The following is a 21536-nucleotide window of genomic DNA, read 5'->3' on the forward strand; positions in this document are numbered from 1 at the left end:
TTAAGAATTCTACACTGAAATCCCCACAAATTACTAACTATTTTTTCATGTTTGACAGGTAGCTAAATAATGCCTCTATATTTCTCATAAATGACTGAACAATTTGTAGAGTGGATCTGAAGACTGTTACAGTTATCAGAGACATATTCTGCGGTAACAATTCACAAGCACATGAGAGATCTAGATCACTAAGTCAAAAGCTTTAGCAGAAACTGCAATCTCACCTCACAACATAAAATCATGCTTGGTGTCAGTCTCATGTGTCTGAGACAGGTACCTTCCAAACAAAGAGTATCAATTTTGCTAATAAGCAAATATTGATGTCTTCCACATACGACTAGCCAGTGGTACCATCATTTGCAGGGAGGGACATGGCAGTCAATGGGTTCAATAAAACACGCATGACAAAGTGCAGGAAAAAAATTTACTTCATAGTTTTGAACATCATGCAAACAGAAAAATGGAAATACATGTCTAGAAAATGTCATCAACAAAGAGGTTATTACGGATGGAGCACAATAACAGACTGAACAGTGATGGGGAAAGGGTTGGCTGTTTCCTTTCCATAGGAATCAACCTGAAACTTGTGTTAATTGCTTTGAGGGAATCACAGAACACCTCAGTCTGGATAATTAGGTTAGGATTTTAAGTCCGTTTCATATTAATGCCAGTCGAGTACCTAGATGACTGATTGTAAAGTTACATACAGGAAAAAATACTTAGTTCATGTGGTAATTCACAAGATAATTAGTACATTAATGTGAATCAACTGGCTTCAAATAAACAAAATACACTTCTAGATATGCTGCATCTCTGCCGCTCTTACTGTTTCCTTTTATGTTATTATTTCACTCCTGTTTCATTATAATCTGTTGTTCTTACTGTTCCCTTTGTGATTATTATTATTATTATTATTATTATTATTATTATTATTAGCTTCAGTATAATCACTCTTCTATTAGCATTGTCTCTTGCTATCATACACTGCTCACTTTGACGTCATGTTTTATGTACCTCTCAAAAACACACACTACTGTGTTGGACATGTGTATGTGACCTTGAACCTTCAACTTACTCTGGCTTCTCTCTACCACTTCCTGTATGTCTTTTACAGCTCCATGCATCTCCCCCCTCCCCTGATCATTACTTTCCAGAAGGCACTGGATGATTAACTCTGCAGTAACTGTCTCTCCCACCTGGCAGCTAATAGTGGAAATGACACAACAACTCTTCTCTATAGCTCACACACACAAATGTGCAGCCCTTACCAGCCCACCTTACTGAGTTCAGCTCCATACTTTAGGATCTCAGCTTTCATATCATACTCCTGTTGGAGACATCACTGAAACTGAGTATCCCCTTGAATTTGGTAAGTGTTGTCTTTCTGTGACATGGCAGATGCAACAGATGAGAGAGTGGTGTGGCAGCATATTTATGTGCAAATGTTTTCCACAAAGTTGTTTTCATGTCTAAAAATAAAGACAAACAACCCAAATACATGTTCACTGGGATTAAATCATTCAATAGAAAGTGTCTCATCTGGGTAATATACAATCCACCTAAAGTTGGACAGTTGATTCTGTGCTCTCAGGTACTAAATCTTTGTATGAACACATAACCTTAATTTGAGATATCAACATAAATTTTCTAAACAACAGTCCTTCTGTCTCAAATTCATGTGTATACTTTCCTGTTCAAACATTAAACTGATTCCACTTGGCTCTACTACCGTACACCAGACCATCTTCAATATATTCTCAACCAAATCTCCAAATAGAGTGATTTGCACTGAACAGACTTCTGAACATGACCTGTCTGCTCATTATGTAATATTCATGATTTACTCATAGCAATAACCAATGACCAAACTGCAAATGGTGACTTTTAGATGTTATAAGCACATAAATATGTCTGAGGTTACAGCTGACACCATATATTTCTTGGCAGACAATGGTAGGAAAAAGCTTCGATATAAATAATGAAGTATGCAACTTCATTAAGACACTCAATAATTTATATGACAGCCAAGCTCCTCTAAAAACAATTAGAGCAGGGAAAAGCACCATGGCTTACAGAGCACCTCAGACAACTTATGAGAGTCAGATGTGCAGCACTCAGGACATGCAAACAGCACCCAAACTCTAATAATAATAATAATAATAATAATAATAATATCACCTACAAGTAGCTGCTCAACCAAGTTAATCAATCTGTGAGAAACACAGAGCTCAGGTATGCCCTATTGCTAACTAAAGACATTCACAGACCCATCATGCTGTGGAAAAATATGTGAGGTCAAGGAATAGGCAAATTCAAATCTCTAGCTGAACCTTGTCATTGAGGATCTGAATGAGTTATTTCAACATGCTGATATCATTACTCGAAAATGTGCAGGGGCACAGACCATCATCTCCTTTAAAGTATCAGTGGTTGGTAGAAACAAAAGTTTTTCCTGTAGCCAGTAAGCCCTAACACAGTCTGAGAGTCAACTGCATGAATTCGTTCAGCCACTGTAGGGCACGATAATATAAAAGTGAAAATGGTAATTTCCTTGTTGACCCTCTACTGCAGACCACCAGCATCTTTCTAGTGGTGTGGGAGCAGGGATTTTTAAAACCATTGTCCAAGAGTGAATCTGCAAACATCCTTCCAACTACAGGCCCATTTGCACCCTACCAGCATTACCCAGGGCTTTAGAACATGTAATTCAGGAAAAACTTACTAATTATTTAACAATAACCTTTTCCTGGATAGCAGTTCAGTTTCAGGCAAAATCACTGTATTCCATTTGTTACTGATGGACTGAAACAAGCTATGGACAAATGACAGGTGGCTATTATGTGCTTTTTGGATTTCAGCAAAGCTTTTGACACTGTTGACATTGACATTCTACTTGTTGAACGCACAAGTCAAAACTTTTCTTCAAGTACTGAACAGTGGTTCCACTCATATCTTACATCTTACCAACAATGTGCAATAATTGTTACAAAAAGTTACAGTGGAGTGATGTAGTATCAGGTGCTCTACGAAGACCAGCATTGGATCCATTACCCTTATCATTTCATGTTAAGGGGCTCCGGAAAGGCTCAAAATCATGAAAAGTTCAATTTTTACTTTTTGCATTTTCTGAATCTGCAGACTATTACCTTTTAATAGATATATAATTTATTCAATTCTGAAGACTACAACTATTTTTAAATTTTTTTTGAAATGTGTTCTACATGGGCGTGACCCACTGTGGCGCTGTTAAACTGCTGTCAAATGGTGTTATTATTAACGTCCGTGTTCATCAGGTACATTTTAGTGATGTGAGATAAAGTATGTGTTGTGGCTAACCTGTGATGGTTCAATATATCTCACTGGTGTGATTGTCGATTGTTTCATGTTTATTTACTCTGTCGTTATCTCGAAAATATTCGTAATTAATTCTGTTTCTTGAGTCTCTGTTTTGTTGAAGTATAATAATGAGTAAAAGTAAAGTTATTAGAAATCCTCAATGATGGCAACATTGTAAGGTGCAAGGTATTTAGAAATATGGGAATGAAGATAGGTTCTAACATGGTACGAGCGATGCTTGCTTTAGACAAGGAATGCCTTCGGGCTGCAGACAGGGCTGTAAAGAGTCTAGAAATACAAGCAAGAGTAAACAGGAGGAGGAACAAGAGGAAGCTGGAGGACGAGTTTGCAGAGGATGAAGATAATCCATCCTATAGACCTGGAATGCACTAAAAAGTTAATCCAATCTTTGTCGCTCGATTCTCAAAACTTTTATTTTCTCATACTAATTACATGTTTTCTAAGGATCTTCCAAACATATTTGTTTAAAACTTTCAGTAAATATTACACAGTACCTTCTGCATAATTTAACACAGCCTTTTTCCAAAAAACTGTATATTTTTGAATATATAAATAAAAAATTGCAAAAAAATGTTGTGAATTTTCATTACAATTGAAAAAAAACATCTTTAATAACTGAACTAAAATTTTGTAAAATCCCTGTGTTAAGTTGTAGCCCATATTCCAATAAATAATCTGTAAAAAGTTCAACTTCCTACCTCAAATACTTTGTGAGGAAAGATGTAATTTATAAGCGTTATTTTAACATTGCAAGTATAGGGCATTCCGGAGCCCCTTAATGATGTGTCAAGCATTGTCTCCCACTGTAAATATCATCTATACACTGACAACATTTGGTTATATAGAAGTGCAAATCCAACAAATCTGTGCTCAGCCATCCGGTACTAAAATGCCAATTTACTTGCCCTTACAAGCACAGAACATAGGTTTGAAACTAAACCCATCTAAAACACAAGCAATCTTACAATGGGACTATCAGACCTATTAGTCATGGATTTTGAAGAGTCTCTAATAAGTTGTAGAGGGACCTGTCCTGGGTACTTAACTAGTGGATTTTCACAATTTTGAAAAAAGTTGATGTTAAAATTTCATGCTTACCTTCTATATCCAAATGTTATGACCAAACAAGCATAGTGCAGTGGCTAAAGTTCAAGGGTAACATGCTGAAAATACATTTTCAAATCTTCCCCATGTACAATATTTTTTTCCATCATGCTTAATATTATTAAATAGTATATTTCATGGAAAAGTATTCAAAAATGGGAATTTTCACCATAGTAATTACATTAAAACATAAATAATTACAATGCATCTTCTTAGATGTGTGTTCCCATTTTACTTCCTATTTCAAATATTTAGACAACTCCAAAGAGTTAGAAACAATGACAAAGCATTACTAGCTGCATAATAATCCCAGATGGAGATGAAAGTACTCATCATTAATTTGACTTCAATTACGTAATTAATACTGATCAAACCAGCTATCAGTACCAATTGATGTACAACAGATCACTTGCAGAACAATGAACGAAAATCATTCCTGTGTAGAAAGAAAAAGAGTTAAACCAGACTAGTCATCCCCTCACAGCACATTATACTATAACTCCATCAAGAAGAAATTCCCTTATGTTTTCTTATGTATGGAAGAACCATTCAGGAAATTTGGTCAGATTGTTGAAAAACGGGTTGACATGTTGACTCATAAATGTGATTGTGAGCTGCATGAAATCAGGGAGGCTGATGAAAAAACTGTGTGAAAGTTTTTAAAGATCTTTCACCTTCTGTACATGGGACAAGAAAAATTTCTTTACAGTATTGATTTGTGGGGACAGCAGACTGATCAGACACTTCATGATAAAATCTTTGCAGATGAAAGAGAACCATGCACCTACATCATAAAAGTAATCCCATCCAAATTTACTCCATATTACCAGCCCTATGATATCTCTTTTTACAGACAGGTTAAACTTTTCACAAAAAAAAAAAAAAAAAAAAAAAGAAAAATCAAAATATTTCCTACTTGCTAGAGACTAAAATAGAGAAATCGCTTCAAATGAAGATCCCAGAAAAAAAAACATTCTTTAAGTCTGCATCAATTTAGTGCTCCTTCATTCAGAGGACTGATTAAATGTGTGTGGTTTGCATCAAAAATGATTGAAAAGAAGTTGTCTTTTTGATTTAAATGTATTTTGTTTTGCATTATTGCTTTTGAAAAATCCTTGTGCCTCCAAAACAGTAGCTTTCATTAAATGTGTGTGGTGTTCTATGACTCTGAGTGCTTGTTGCTCCTGCCACAAACACCATCTGGAATTCTGTTTTAGCACAACAAGAAATGCAACTGATAGGGAGTAAGTCAATGCTATAATCTGTTCTGTAACAAACGGAATGCACATTTGTCAAAGTTTGTTGCAATGATTGATTTATTAATGAAATTATTATGGTGAAAATGACTATTCTTGAATAATTTTGCACAACATATATTATTTAATGATATTTTGTACAATGAAATTGAAAAAAAGTAGATTGGCAGGATTTGGACACATACTGCCAGTATGGTAGCTGTGAATCTTAGCCACTCTGCTATGCTTGGATGGTTGAAATGTGATGGATAGTATGGATATAGGAGGTACAGATGAAACTTTAACATATATTTCCTAGGAAACTAGGGGTCGCTGCATGAAAATCAGGTAGTTAAGTACTCAGAACAGATCTCTCTACAAAATACCGAAGATTTATTGAAATCCATGACTAACTGATATGATGGTCTCCATTTTTGTAACTTACAAAAGACTTATTACCTCTTGTTGTTGTTGTGGTCTTCAGTCCTGAGACTGGTTTGATGCAGCTCTCCATGCTATTCTATCCTGTGCAAGCTTCTTCATCTCCCAGTACCTACTGCAGCCTACATCCTTCTGAATCTGCTTAGTGTATTCATCTCTTGGTCTCCCTATTCGATTTTTACCCTCCACGCTGCCCTCCAACACTAAATTGGTGGTCCCTAGATGTCTCAGAACATGTCCTACCAACCGATCCCTTCTTCTAGTCAAGTTGTGCCACAAGCTTCTCTTCTCCCCAATTCTATTCAATACCTCCTCATTAGTTATGTGATCTACCCATCTAATCTTCAGCATTCTTCTGTAGCACCACATTTCGAAAGCTTCTATTCTCTTCTTGTCTAAATTATTTATCGTCCACGTTTCACTTCCATACATGGCTACACTCCATACAAATACTTTCAGAAACGACTTCCTGACATTTAAATCTATACTCGATGTTAACAAATTTCTCTTCTTCAGAAATGCTTTCCTTGCCATTGCCAGTCTACATTTTATATCCTCTCTACTTCGACCATCATCAGTTATTTTGCTCCTCAAACAGCAAAACTCCTTTACTACTTTAAGTGTCTCATTTCCTAATCTACTTCCCTCAGCATCACCTGACTTAATTCGACTACATTCCATTATCCTCATTTTGCTTTTGTTGATGTTCATCTTATATCCTCCTTTCAAGACACTGTCCATTCTGTTCAACTGCTCTTCCAAGTCCTTTGCTGTCTCTGACAGAATTGCAATGTCATCGGCGAACCTCAAAGTTTTTATTTCTTCTCCATGGATTTTAATACCTACTCCGAACTTTTCTTTTGTTTCCTTTACTGCTTGCTCAATATACAGATTGAATAACATCAGGGATAGGCTACAACCCTGTCTCACTCCCTTCCCAACCACTGCTTCCCTTTCATGTCCCTCGACTCTTATAACTGCCATCTGGTTTCTGTACAAATTGTAAATAGCCTTTCACTCCCTGTATTTTAGCCCTGCCAACTTCAGAATTTGAAAGAGAGTATTCCAATCAACATTGTCAAAAGCTTTCTCTAAGTCTACAAATGCTAGAAATGTAGGTTTGCCTTTCCTTAATCTTTCTTCTAAGATAAGTCGTCGGGTCAGTATTGCCTCCCGTGTTCCAACATTTCTACGGAATCCAAACTGATCTTCCCATTCTTCTGCTACTGTATTTATTTCCCCCATTCCTGTCAATTGTTCTCTTATGCTCTCCCTGAAACTCTGTACAACCTCTGGTTCTTTCAGTTTATCCAGGTCCCATCTCCTTAAATTCCCACCTATTTGCAGTTTCTTCAGTTTTAATCTACAATTCATAACCAATAGATTGTGGTCAGAGTCCACAACTGCCCCTGGAAATGTCTTACAGTTTAAAACCTGGTTCCTAAATCTCTGTCTTACCATTATATAATCTCTCTTCTCTCTAAGTTCAGAGAATCTCTTCAATCATTAACCCTAAATGGCACAGTGATAACCTTTCTTTCCTCTGCAAAGAACTTGGGAATAATTCTGGACCATTACTTAGACTGGACAGAAGACACAACTGCAGTCTGTAAGAAGGTGTCAGCATCACTTCACTCACTACAGAAATAAAAAAATGTATTTCCTTTCAAGCTTAAAACTAAGATAATAGAGATACTAATAATTCCCATACTTGACTATAGTGACACCACTATTGAAGAATTTTTGTACAAAAGTTCACACAGGCTGGAACTGGTGATGTAGCTTGTGTATGATACATTTGTGGTATATGATTTTTTGACCATATCACACCAGCCCATGAACACTTATCATGGTTATGTGCCAATAAGCATAGAGACTATCATACTCTATTTTTGCTCTATCTTCTCAAACGCTGCAAATCCTCTTATTTGTCTTCAACTCTTACTCTACTGTCTGAACAACACACAGTAATATTCATTCCCAACAAAGTAAAATTCCTCCTCTACCATCATGTAACACTGCCATGTTCTCTAATTCATTTTCTGTATCAGGAACCTGACTTTGGAACAATGTTCCTCAATATATCAAAGAAATTAAAATCCTTTCAAAAGACAGTTAATAGTCCACCGTCTATCATAATAGCCATATGTCCCACATTCTATACAGCTCACTCTCATCAGCCCCTCCTTCCTTACTTTGCCCTACCATTTGTCAGCAAGTTATCTTTTTATATTCTGTTCTTTTCTAACAGCCACTATTACTGACATTTCATTTTTTCCTCTTCCTTTATGTAGCCCACCTATGAAAATACTAAACAGGGCTTCAGATGTTCTACAAAGTAATTCTAAATGCCCTTTACTATTACTGATGTTGTTATTGTTATTATTATCATTGTTGATGTTATTCTTGTTATCATCAATTATTATTATTACTATTATTTTTGGGAATCTGTTCCTAATATCTTTGGTATGTGTTGTTCCTGATCATCTGTCTGAGGGGCCTTAAGCCCCTAATCTGATCAGGCTAAATAAGCAATAAATAAACATTCTTTCCTTACCACGTCACATGCTGGTAACACCACTCAGGTGGCATTCAATCTGATGGTGGGCAGTGATCTCAGCATTTGGCTCATTGGTGTATTTTATAAGTGCACTGCAATGTGTATGATGTGGAAAAAGTGACTAGGGGTTTATTTCATTATAATGTGAGATCATGTGAAAGATAATGAAAATAACATTCATTAATTTTTCAGAAAGGATTTGCTTATTATCAAAATATAAAAGTACTAATGAAACTAGACTCTTTGCAAATTTTTTTGAAAAAAATTAACTTTATTTTTACATAACAATTATAAAACATTTTGGACATTTATTACATGTATGTATTACCGTTCCAATGTATTTCACAATTAATGGTATATCACAACACTTATGATTTGTACATCAGTGACGTTCTAGAATTTTGTTTATTCAGTATTTATTTTGACAGTTTTCCACTTAACAGAATATACAATATGTCAATTACCATAATACAAATGTGATGTTACAAACATACTGGAAATACTGAAGAGTTTATAAATCTTTCCTAATATCAGTGCATCCAGCAGCAGAATGAGATTATCATTGTTTGATGCTGAGATTAACTTTAATTCAGAATTTAATGTATGTATTTACATTTCTAAGTCAAGGTACTATGGTCTACATTATCAGCTAAATGTAAAAGGAGCATTAAAATGAGAATCAGACTTCTACAGAGACAAGTAATTATAGTAAAAAAATCTATGGATAGTAAGTTCTCTCAGGGATGCAAGCGACAATATCGCTGTGGCGAGATCTTGAAGATGACCTTCGCACCATTTCTAAAGAACTTCAGCAGGCACAGTCACAGGCGCACCTGCGCACACGCTTGTCACGCTTGTGGAACACCTGATCCACACTGCGCACAGATCGTGGATGCACATCTGCAAACAAATCAGTTACTTTTTCACAAATCACACAAAGTGTCATGACAGTGGAAAGTCTTTCACAGAAGCATGATACTCTATATGGCTGAAATGTGTATATATAATATGCTTACTCAACAGTTAGGCACATGTAATGGTTCTGAATGGTAAATAATTAACAAAAGAATGTCAAGCATATCCTTGTTCCCCACTACTCCAACAGCACATAAATAAAGGTTTGTTAACAATATTCTAGTTAATGAAGATATTGCAGAGAAATTTTTGCACCAATACAATATTTATTGGGAAATTTTCATGACTTATTGTGAACTGTTGTAGTTCATACAGAAGCTTATAGTTTTTGTGCTGTACTTGTCTCTGCTGAAAAGTGGTTTGCCACAAACAAGTCCATATTAATAAAGTCTTAATTAGGTTGAAAGGTTGTTACCACATCTGTTTAATTCACACAGCCCAACAAAAAAAGTGCAGCATTCAGGAGACATGGTCAGATGTCAATGTAGATTTGTACATGTGCACACCATCTCACAGTACCTGAATGACACATTTCTCTGTGAGATGTAGACTGATCAGTGGAGTGCATTACAGTTGTTCATGTTTAGTGTTGTTCCCAGGCCTGGTAGTGTATATAGGAGTGTGAACAGCATTAGATGCTGAATGATCACTGTGAAGGACACAGAGATGCTGCGTGCTCATGAGAAAGAGAGTTATCAGCACTTAAGAGAGTTTGAAAGAGCATCATTGTGTGTCTCCTTTTGGCTGGCTGGTTGAATCTTGCAATATCCAGATTTGTGAGACATTCTGATGTGAAGAGGCCTGATGTTCGACTGCACGGAAATGTGAGAGTATGCATACTCATTATCAAGGTTCTGGTAAACCATGTCTGATCCCCACAAGGGAGGATCACTGTATTGTGTACAACCCATGCACATCTGCATCTGTCACCTGAGAACAAGTAATGGACTCCCAGCAACTTACTGAGTCATCCATCACCATTTGTTGGATGCTGCTAGCAACCAGAATATCGAACAAATTACTGACCCATGCATAGGCTGCCATTAACACCACAAAAAAAGGCTTTGTTTGGATTAGTACCATGATTGAGGAGCAAGGACTGATGATGAATGGTGTTGCACTGTGTTCAGTGATGGATCGCAGTCCTGAACTATGCTGGATGACTATCATTGGTAAGTAAGGTAGGCACCTGGAGAAACATCCCAATTATCCAATGCTTAGGAGAGGCTGAACAGTGTTACTCCCACCATCACAGTGTGGGGAGCCATCAGGTATGACATCAGGTCAGGTTCGGTACTGATTGAGGGAACTTGATAGCACAACAGTGTCACAGATGTCATGTGTCCTCACATGTTGCCACACATACGAAAGTATCACGAAGCCATTTTTCAACAGGACAATGCTCATTGACAAATGGAATGTGTGTTTCAGAACTGCCTACATGATCCTGAGGTAACCCTGTGGCCATCTAGATCCCCAGATCTGTCCCAAATAGAATATTTGTGAGGACCATTTCAGATATCTACTTTGTCCCAGTGATAGTATCTAGAATATCAAGGGTGATTTGCCTCAGGAGAGGATACACTTGCTTCCTTACACCCTTCCCAACTGAATCAGTGCATGTATCCAGGCCAGAGGGTTTGCAATGTTATGCTGCCTCTTTCTTTGTATATTGATTTTGTGATCACTGCAGTGTTTCCTCCTCTCCTTTTGAGTGCTTTACTCTTTGTCAGTTAGTGTATGTACTGAAGAAGAAACAAGGAAATTGAAAGGAAATTTCACGAAGAACTGAATACTTATATAATATAATAGAGGGAAACATTCCACGTGGGAAAAATAATATATCTAAAAAGAAAGATGATGTGACTTACCAAACGAAAGCGCTGGCAGGTCGATTTTGTGTGTATGTTTGTGTGTCTATCGACCTGCCAGCGCTTTCGTTTGGTAAGTCACATCATCTTTGTTTTTTGAATACTTATATAAGTGTTTATGAATGATATGGTCTTCTAGCTTTAAGTTGGTAGGCCTTTATGAGCTGAAGGTCTATGGCAATGACAGATTGTAGGCATAGAAGTACAAAAATCACAATGAGATGAGTCATAGAAAAAAGAACAATTGCTGAACATCAAGATTAGAGGAGATGCACTAAGGAGAAAATGAAATCTGCTACTTATGGAGCAAGATATCACTAGGTTGTGTAAGTACACAAGGAGACAATGGAAGAATTGGGTAATATGATATCAGCAGTAGGAATTGTTTAGTAGGCTACATTCTTAGACATCCAGAAGCAGAGAACTTAGAAATAAAAGGAACAATATAAAGAAACACAGGCAGTACAGACAAAGATGAGAATATGTGATATGAAGCATAATATGTTATCAAATCAAATCAGTTGACACACACACACACAATAAATATAAAAAACGATCCTATTTTTCATTTAGTCTCTCAGTGGCAGGGGAAATAATTTCATTCTGAAATATAAGGTAAAAATATTAGAGAAATGAAAATGATTAAAGTGATATTGTATTTGAAACTGGCCAAATATCCACAATGATTAAAACTGGAATTGTAATATTTTGCCAAAACTTGAAGAGCTCACAAAATTTAGCTATGCACTTGCACAGAAATGCATTCATGTCCTCAGCACTGAGTGAGTCCACCCCAATCAAAGAATGCTGTTTGCTGTCATCTGATGGGCTGTGTGTTTTGCCCATTAGGAGCAACCACCTCAGCTGTTTGTGCACTGATTCACTACTCTAGCCAGAGAGTACTGATTTGTCGAATTATTAGTTGTACTGACATATGATCATTTTCAGACTCACTTGCTATAGCTTAGAAGCTGTTGAATTGTGCCTCCCCTACCACGCAGAGACCACGCACAGTGTAATATCACCATTACCATTATCCCCTGCCCTACAATGCCATCTGTGTAGGTACAGGCTACATTGTTGTGTGCTATCTCTACATACTGATAGTGTTTTGTGTAAGAGTCAGGACATACTCAGAGTCAGCAGATGGTATAATTACTTACAATGTGGACGGGCAGGCCCCTGGTGTGGCTGTGGCTGTGGAGGCGGCGGAACGAGCCTCTGGTAGGGCATCTGCATTGCCTCTAGTGGCATGCCACCAGCCTCCTGTGCAGAGCGTGCTTCTGCCTCCTCAGCCATCTGCAACAACACAAAGACCCCACATGTCAATAAAGTACAAGTTCACTTCATACACTCAACAGTTTATGTTTCAGAATCAGTTTATAAAGCCCTGATATCAATGTACATGTTTCATGCAGCAAAACTAAACATCCTGTCATGTCGTATAGCACATAACTACAAATTTTAATAGTCTTGATAATAATACAATCCTATAGTAACTTGATAACCAGTTTTGGTTGACCATAAGCAATTTCAGACCATACTTCCACAGTAATTGGAAATTGAGAAATCAGACAGTGTTAACCACCACAAAACCATTACTACAAGTACGGGTAAATTGTCAAAATATCCATAGGCTGATCAGGAAATGTTTATTAGCATATAAAACCAGAAGGATACTCAGATGTGATATGTGCATTCCCTAACAAAGTGTTACTGTTGCCGCCACTGTTTGTGGATGTGCATCCCATTGCATCAAATGTACTATATTACATTGCAGGCACAATTCTGCACAATAACCAATGTTCAACTCCCACAAATGTGACAATGTCAGTTACTCATTCTTTATAGACTAGCTTCCAGCACATTAATTCAAACCGAGGAACAGTTTCCCACATTGCATAAAACCATCTGAAGCAAATTAGAAGAAAAATGAGGGACAGACTATGGAGTTATACATTTAACAACCATATGGGACGCACAGACATGCAAGACAATCCATCCCTCAGTCTAAAGATGCCTTTAGTATATTTGCTCAAAAGGGTGTCTATAGCAGTCTGATTCCAGTATCAAGATGGTGTGAGTCATTATGGAAGGTGACTAGTTTTGTTGTAAATGTAGTAAATTCTAGGTCACAGTACACACAATGATTAGTTCTCAACTCTGAGTCCCTAACTCTACCTGCCTTTTCGAAAACTAAACATCACTATATTCCCAGGGACACCATGGCACTCATGTAACTGTAAGCACATTTGATAAGACATTGAAACACCACCTCTAGTCTTGATAATGCCAGTGTGGAGGTCTACAGATTTTGTCAGTAAGCCATATCCAGCTGATGCCACTAATTAATGATTAGATCCTGTGGCCCCACCAAACTGCATGGATGTAAGTTTCACCCAGTGTTCCAAATAGTCACAGACTTTCCTGTTAGATGAACATTGGTTGATTTAGCAGGTCAAATGGGGGGTAACAGGGTGCCTCAGTGTTCATCAAACCAGGACAATATTCATGCAGCCCTGTGAGCATGACTGTTGTCATCATGGAAGAAGAGAGTACCCATGCCATACTCATAATGGAGATGTAGAAAATAGGGCAACACCTGATCACTGAGAATGTTTAAATGAACATCCACGTTCATGCTCATTGTAACCTGAGTAAGTGGGCGCAGCTCATAGTATGAATATTCTCAGAATATCACAGAGATACCTTCAATGAGAACTACACCCTCCACAAAAGTGGTCTGAATACCTGATTGGGAAATTAGTGCACTTGACATCTTGTGTCATTTGCAAAGAGGAATAATCTTAACTTTGTGGACCAGGCTACATTACTCAGGTTGGCTACAGTCCAGTTACTGTGTGTATCACCGAGCATATGTGTGACCCACCGTGGGGAACAGTCTTTTGTGAATTATGCAACCCCAAAATTGTAAATCACGCAGTTTCGTCACATGTTCACTTGGAACCTGGTTGAGAAGAAGCTGTGTACAGTGCCAGATCAGTTCTTGTCTTGTTTGAAATCTACTGTCATTGACTGTGTTCCCTGCCAGTCAGAATCTATTTAAAACCACTCCGAGTGGCATGCCATTCCTTGCAGACACATTATAGAGTATGCGTTGATGTGCCAAGAAGTTGGGCATCTTCATTCATAGCACAGTCATGAGCACGTCCATACACAATAGCTGCCCTCTCCCATTCTGTCACATTTCCATGTTGATCCAGATTACTACACTGAACTGCCATGAATCATGTCAGTGGCAAAGAGTCATGTGGCCACTTGGTAACAACTCTAAATCATCTGCTGCTCTCTAAAGCTGTCAGTGTATTCTTTTAACAGGATAACTAATTTTTCTGTGTAATGAGTTTACCACCCACAACAGGAAAATTAGAGAAATTTGAGATTGTACAGATGAGTACACACAACTGCTCTTTCCAAATACATTCTTTGAAAGAACTAGTGAGGGAAAAAGTGATTGTGGTACATTATGTGTTTCTCTGAAGTCGTTCTACCCTTTTGACTTTGTACAATTGGGGAACAAAATAGTTATTTTAGAAATGAAATAGTCATTGTATTGGTGTACCTGCTTTTATGCAAATAAAAGAATGCTTGAATCTCAAGTAATGTGGTGAGATATTGAGGAGCACATTGAAAAAGATTTGAAGATGAAACAATGTAGAGGGATGTTGATAAATGAATTATATGATTATGACATGGAAAGGTGAACTCATAGCCTCATGCTTTCCATACAACACATTTAGCTTAAGAGTGGTATTTTCTGATAAATTTGTGATATGTTGCAATTTACACATGATGACTGTGGGTTTCTGGTCTAAGGATAATCCATATTATGTGCAAGAGTTGAAAATGAAGCTGTGTCATGATATGATAGGGGTCAAGACGTAAACACGATACATGTTCTCAGCATATTGTTGTGAGGGATAAATGAATTGAAACTTATTTTAACACTTTGGAAATGTGGTTAACACCTCTACTGGAAGACAAGGGAATCATCAGTCACATATAGTTACAACAGGACGGAACCCCATCTCACTTTGGTGTTCATGTATGTGATGTTCTTGGCAAACAGTTTGAATGCCACTGGATTAAGCATGATTCAGCAATATCTCAGCCACCATTGAAATTGGCACCATTTAGCTGGGACTTTAGCAAGCCAGAAAACTCAGCATGGGGATTAATGAAGTCTCCCATGGCTCAATGTTCGTACAAGACTAACGAATGATTGTGTAAAAGTATTGTGGAAGCCTTTCAAAGCTTAACATCTGAGATGCTCTGTATGATGACAGGTTGGACTGGAGGTGAAAGACACAATTTTGCATATACTTATGCACTGTGTACATACACTACCTCACAGAAAGTGTCTGGACACCCCATGTAATGTGAAAATGACCATTTGTTGTGAATAGAGAAGCAGTAATAGCAGAACTGGTAGGCCAGAAGAGCTCAGTGATTTCCAATATGGACTATCACTGGATTCACTTGAGTAACAGATCCATCATAGACATTTCAACCCTTCAAAAGCTGCCCAAATGGACTGTGATTTTGAAGTGGAAATGAAGGAACAACCACAGCTAAAACAAGAGCAGGCAGACTTCATGTACTGATTTGCTCAGACCAAACACTGTGGAGGGTGGTCGTAAAAAATTGAATGAAATCAGTGGAAGAAACCACATGTGAGTCCCAAAGTGCCCAAAGTGTGTGTAGGGAGTTACAAATAATGGGGTAAAATGGACAAGCAGTTGCTCTTGAGCCACACATTTCTGTAGTTAGTCTAAGCGACACTTACGGTGGTGTACAGAGCGATGCCATAGGAGTGTGGTTGACTGAAAACAAGTGGTTTGGAGTGATGAATCACGCTGTATCACACAGCAATCAGACAGAATGGTGTGAGTTTAACTAACGCCAGGGGAACACTACTGCCATTATGAGTAGAGCTAGGAGAGTCTGCTATTCCTCCACAGACATTCAGATACCTCACTGAAAGTGTCCAGGAAAGGTACATGCTTTGAGGAGTGACAGTATTAGTGATTCTGAACAAAAAACGTCATAAGAACATATGTCTTGTTCTTAAAAGTTTCTGAGGAAGCTGTTGAAAACAATGGGGAGCAGGACACATGCAGATGACAGTAAATGAAACATTGTGATGTAATTTTTTTTTTTTTTTAATTGTCTACATTTCCTCAGAAAAGATGTTCAGATAGTCCACCATCAACTGCAATGCAGTCTGTAGTTCTTGAAGGCAGCTAAAATGTAAATGTCATGTGGGTAGGGCCTCCCATTGGTAGACCGTTCGCCAGGTGTAGGACTGACATTCTGCCATGCTGACCACTCAGTTACCAGGGGCGGACTTGGAGGCAGCTGCCCTCTTGCTAATCTCATCTCATTTGAGTGGTCTTTCGCTTGAGCACAAATATGTAAAACATGAGTGAGAAGTTCCTCCTTGTTGACCACTCTGCACTTGTAGACTTCACTCTTTATCCAGCCCCACAAAGAGTAATTTAATGGAGAAAGATTGGGTGACATCGGTGGCCAGAAATGGCTTCATGGTGACTGATGTCTGTGATTTTCAAACAGCTGTATGTCAGGTATGGTTAAGAAAAGAGCATACAATCATTTGAAGTTTTTTGTACAGAATCATAAATACTATCTGTTGTGAACAGAGGGAGTCCACTTGCCGGAAATCTCGCTGCTGCTGAAAAAGACTAAATGGTTCAAATGGCTCTGAGCACTATGGGACTTAACTTCTGAGGTCATCAGTCCCCTAGAACTTAGAACTACTTAAACCTAACTAACCTAGGGACATCACACACATCCATGCCTGAGACAGGATTCGAACCTGCGACCGTAGCGGTTGCGCGGTTCCAGACTGTAGTGCCTAGAACTGCTCGGCCACCCCGGCCGGCTGAAAAAGACTGGTAGGTTGCAGTTTTAGCCTATCTATCCTGCATTGACTATAGTTCCATGGACACGAACAAATAATATCCTCTGAACTACAATCGGAAGAAAATTAATCTTCTGTCTTGAGGTACTATTCCAAGAGCAGTTTCAAACTAACAGAATTCAAATATCTAGGGAGGCAGTCTCTGTCCAGACATGATAATTCTATTCACTGTTCTGTTTCTAATGAAGACTAATCAGTGTCTATCTGTCGGCCATTATTTCTATCTGAATTGAAGACTTGAAGATGCAACGAACGCTCTACAGGATCTCCGTAGCAAGGCTTACAATGATTTACAACTTTTAACCGACAAAGTTTGCTCGTGCACAGTTACATTAGCTGGCGCCTCTCTTCCTGATGGCGCTGCCGCTCCAGGGGGCGTGGTTCTCAAGGGTAGCGTGATTGGTATGCGTGCAATGATGTTCCTGCTGTGGATGAATGTCCCGCTGCTTCTGGTATCAATTGCCACAAACTTTTCTCATGTGGTACCCCAGCATACCATACTATCACCACTCAAAGCTTTCCCCCTGTATATTTTTGAGCTGGTCATGTGGAGACTTCTTGAGCAAACTATAGATGTGAATTGTTGGTAAAATGGTCAAGGAACTCTGACTTTCAATTGCAAAGCCAGGATCATACACTTCAGTGGGTGGTGAATATGGAACGTACCTGCATCGGCACGTGGTGGGCCTCGAAGACCTGTCCCTCGGCGACCTGGACGGGGATCTGTTGTGCCTCGAACATGTGCATGGGGATCTGGTGGGCCTCGGCCAGCTGCAGCTGCGGCGGCATGCGGCGGGCCTGCTGCGCCTGCGCCTGCGCCTGTGCTTGGGCTTGCGCCTGCGCCTGCGCCTGCGCCTCCAGGTGGGCGCGCAGCTGCGCCTCAGACGCTGGCACGGGCCTCTGCGGCGGCTGCGGCTGCGGGGGCCTGCGGGCGGCAGCTGCGGCGGCTTCCGCAGCGGCCATCTGCACGGCGGCGCGCATCTCCGCCACCACCTGCGGCGGGATGCGGCCCGGGCCCTGGCGCAGCTGCACCTCCGGGATCTCGTGCACCTCCGTTATCTGGATCGGGATGCGCTGCATCTCCGCAGGACCCTGTTGAGGAAACGAAAAGTATGAGTGCTAAAAACGTGCTCTTTACATTCCTCGATGAGGCGGTTTTTGTTACGGCTTTCGTACTCATCATCTTCTGGCGAAGTCAGAAACTCATTGAAACGTTGCGACAAGACGACGCCACCACTCGGCTGATAATCCGAGAAGAATTCATCAGTGGAATACGCCCAGAAAGACTGCAATCGCATAAATTAACAATTTTCTTATTTTTTCCCCTTTTCCTGTACTGTGAAGCCCTTCTTCTTGGGAAAGTTAGTGATTCTACGTCTAGGAGAAGTAGCCAAGTACCCTATAGGTTTCAATGAGTGAGTTTCTGGATACCAAAATATGTGCCACCACCAAAGGACTATAGTCCTTAGTATGTGACATAAATTTCAATTTGATGCATCTACCCACTCCTGAGAAAAAGGGAAAAGTCTGACAGACAGGCAGAGAAACAGACTATAAAGCGATCATGTAAGGGTTCCTTTTTTACCGATTGAGGTACAGAATCCTAAAAAGTCAACAAATGTATATTCTCATGACATGGAATTTTAAAATTCTGTTAAGTAAAGTATCATAATATTGTTTGGGATGAAGCTTGTTCAAATACAGTCTTCACAGAATATCATGATTTCGAAAAAGCATATTGTCTGACACTAATCGAGCCTTCCCAACTATTACGAATGTATGCTTGGAACCAGGTGGTACTCGGTATTTGCGCCCAAGCAGAGTGAGCAGTGAGCATGCGGCAGATAGAGAAGAGGGAGTGGTGAGGTACCTGCTGCAGTTCGGCCACCTGTATGGGGACGCGCAGCGCCTCCAGGATGTGGAGCGGCACCGCCTGCTCCTCCGGCTGCGGCTGCGGTTGCGGCCTGGGGCGGTGTTGTGGCTGCGGCTGCATGTGCGCGCCGTGGAACTGCAGGGGCAGCTGTACGGGGCCCGGCAGCGGCACCACCACGGGTCCCATCACCTCCATGGCCGGCATGTGTCTGCGAGCAGGGGGCACACCCAGTCAACGTCACGGGCTCCATACCGTTACACACTCCCACGCTTACAAATCACAATTCTTGATATAGGACTTCTTATCTACAGACACACACACACACATACATACATTTACACTACTGGCTACTAAAATTGCTACACCACGAAGATGACGCCCTACAGACGGAAATTTAACCGACAGGACGAATATGTTGTAATATGCAAATGATTAGTTTTTCAGTGCATTCACACAAGGGTAGCACCGGTGGCGACACCTACGACGTGCTCACATGACGAAAGTTTCCAACCGATTTCTCATACACAAATAGCAGTTGACCGGCGTTGCCTGGTGAAACGTTGTTGCGATGCCTCGTGTAAGGAGGAGAAATGCGTACCATCACGTTTCCGCCTTTGATGACGGTCGGGTTGTAGCCTATCGCGATTGCGGTTTATCGTATAGCGACATTTCTGCTCGCGTTGGTCGAGATCCAATGACTGTTAACAGAATATGGAATCGGTGGGTTCAGGAAGGTAATACGGAACGTCGTGCTGGATCCCAACGGCCTTATATCACTAGCAGTTTAGATGACAGGCATCTTATCCGCATGGCTGTAACGGATAGTGCAGCCACGTCTCCATCCCTGAGTCAACAGATAGGGACGTTTGCAAGACAACAACCATCTGCACGAACAGTTCGACGACGTTTGCAGCAGCATGGACTATCAGCTCGGAGACCATGGCTGCGGTTACCCTTGACGCTGCATCACAGACAGGAGCGCCTGCGATGGTGTACTCAACGACGAAACCTGGGCGCATGAACGGCAAAACGACATTTTTTCGGATGAATCCAGGTTCTGTTTACAGCATCATGATGGTCTCATCCGTGTTTGGCGACACCGCGGTGAACGCACATTGTAAGCGTGTATTCGTCATCGCCATACTGGCATATCACCCGGCGTGATGGTATGGGGTGCCATTGGTTACACGTCTCGGTCACCTCTTGTTCGCATTGACGGCACTTTGAACAGTCGACGTTACATTTAAGATGGGTTAAGACCCGTGGCTCTACCCGTCATTCGATCCCTGCGAAACCCTACATTTCAGCAGGATAATGCACGAACGCATGTTGCAGGTCCTGTACGGGCCTTTCTAGATACAGAAAATGCTCGACTGCTGCCCTGGCCAGCACTTTCTCCAGATCTCTCACCAATTTAAAACGTCTGGTCAATGGTGGCCGAGCAACTGGCTCGTCACAATACGCCAGTCATTGCTCTTGATGAACTGTGGTATCGTGTTGAAGCTGCATGGGCAGCTGTACCTGTACACGCCATCCAAGCTCTGTTTGACTCAATGCCCAGGCGTATCAAAAACATTATTATGGCCAGAGGTGGTTGTTCTGGGTACTGATTTCTCAGGATCTATGCACCCAAATTGCGTGAAAATGTAATCACATGTCAGTTATAGTATAATATATTTGTCCAATTGAATACCCGTTTATCATCTGCATTTCTTCTTGGTGTAGCAGTTTTAATGGTATATACACTGATGGGAAAAATGTCCAAACATCAAGAACGGGTTGTGCAACATAAACGAAAGTTAGTATGTGTGCTTCTACGTCTCAAAGATGATGTCTGTTCAGATTTCGCACTAGTCGCATATGAATAGTGCTAGTAGTCCTTCTACGAGGATGGAAATCCAAGTTGCTGTAAATACACACTGTAACGGTTGCGAGTGTTAGCTGCCTTTGATACTGGAGGTTGCGAGTTAATTTAGTCAAGAATTTCTTGAACATGACAAAGAAGCTGCCATTATCAGCACATCACTGAGTTTGAACGAGGTAGTGTAATAGGGCTACGAGAAGCTAGATGCTCCTTCTGCGATGTTTTAGAAAGACTTGACAGTATAATAGCCACTGTACATGATTTCTGGATTCGGAGGTGACGAGAAGTTACTGTTGCAAGAAGACTGGGCTCTGGATGCCCACGTGGCACTACTGAGTCAGAAGACCACACTGT

The 21536-nt window shown here is 40.0% G+C and overlaps 1 protein-coding gene across 1 annotated transcript in view; it reads right to left on the reverse strand.

The window, feature by feature from the left end:
* Positions 1 to 8997: 8997 nt before the first annotated feature.
* Positions 8998 to 21536, reverse strand: part of LOC126251717 (alpha-protein kinase 1-like) — a 122648-nt gene continuing 110109 nt past the window's right edge. The window contains exons 5-8 of the mRNA XM_049952312.1: positions 19316 to 19526; positions 18112 to 18537; positions 12647 to 12782; positions 8998 to 9597 (exon numbers count right to left, since the gene is read on the reverse strand). Of these exons, the coding sequence (XP_049808269.1) occupies positions 9506 to 9597; positions 12647 to 12782; positions 18112 to 18537; positions 19316 to 19526 (865 nt within the window). The 3' untranslated portion in view covers positions 8998 to 9505. The remainder of the gene's footprint in view (positions 9598 to 12646; positions 12783 to 18111; positions 18538 to 19315; positions 19527 to 21536) is intronic.

The sequence above is a fragment of the Schistocerca nitens genome, chromosome 4 (genome assembly GCF_023898315.1).
Source record: "Schistocerca nitens isolate TAMUIC-IGC-003100 chromosome 4, iqSchNite1.1, whole genome shotgun sequence".
NCBI lineage: Eukaryota > Metazoa > Arthropoda > Insecta > Orthoptera > Acrididae > Schistocerca > Schistocerca nitens.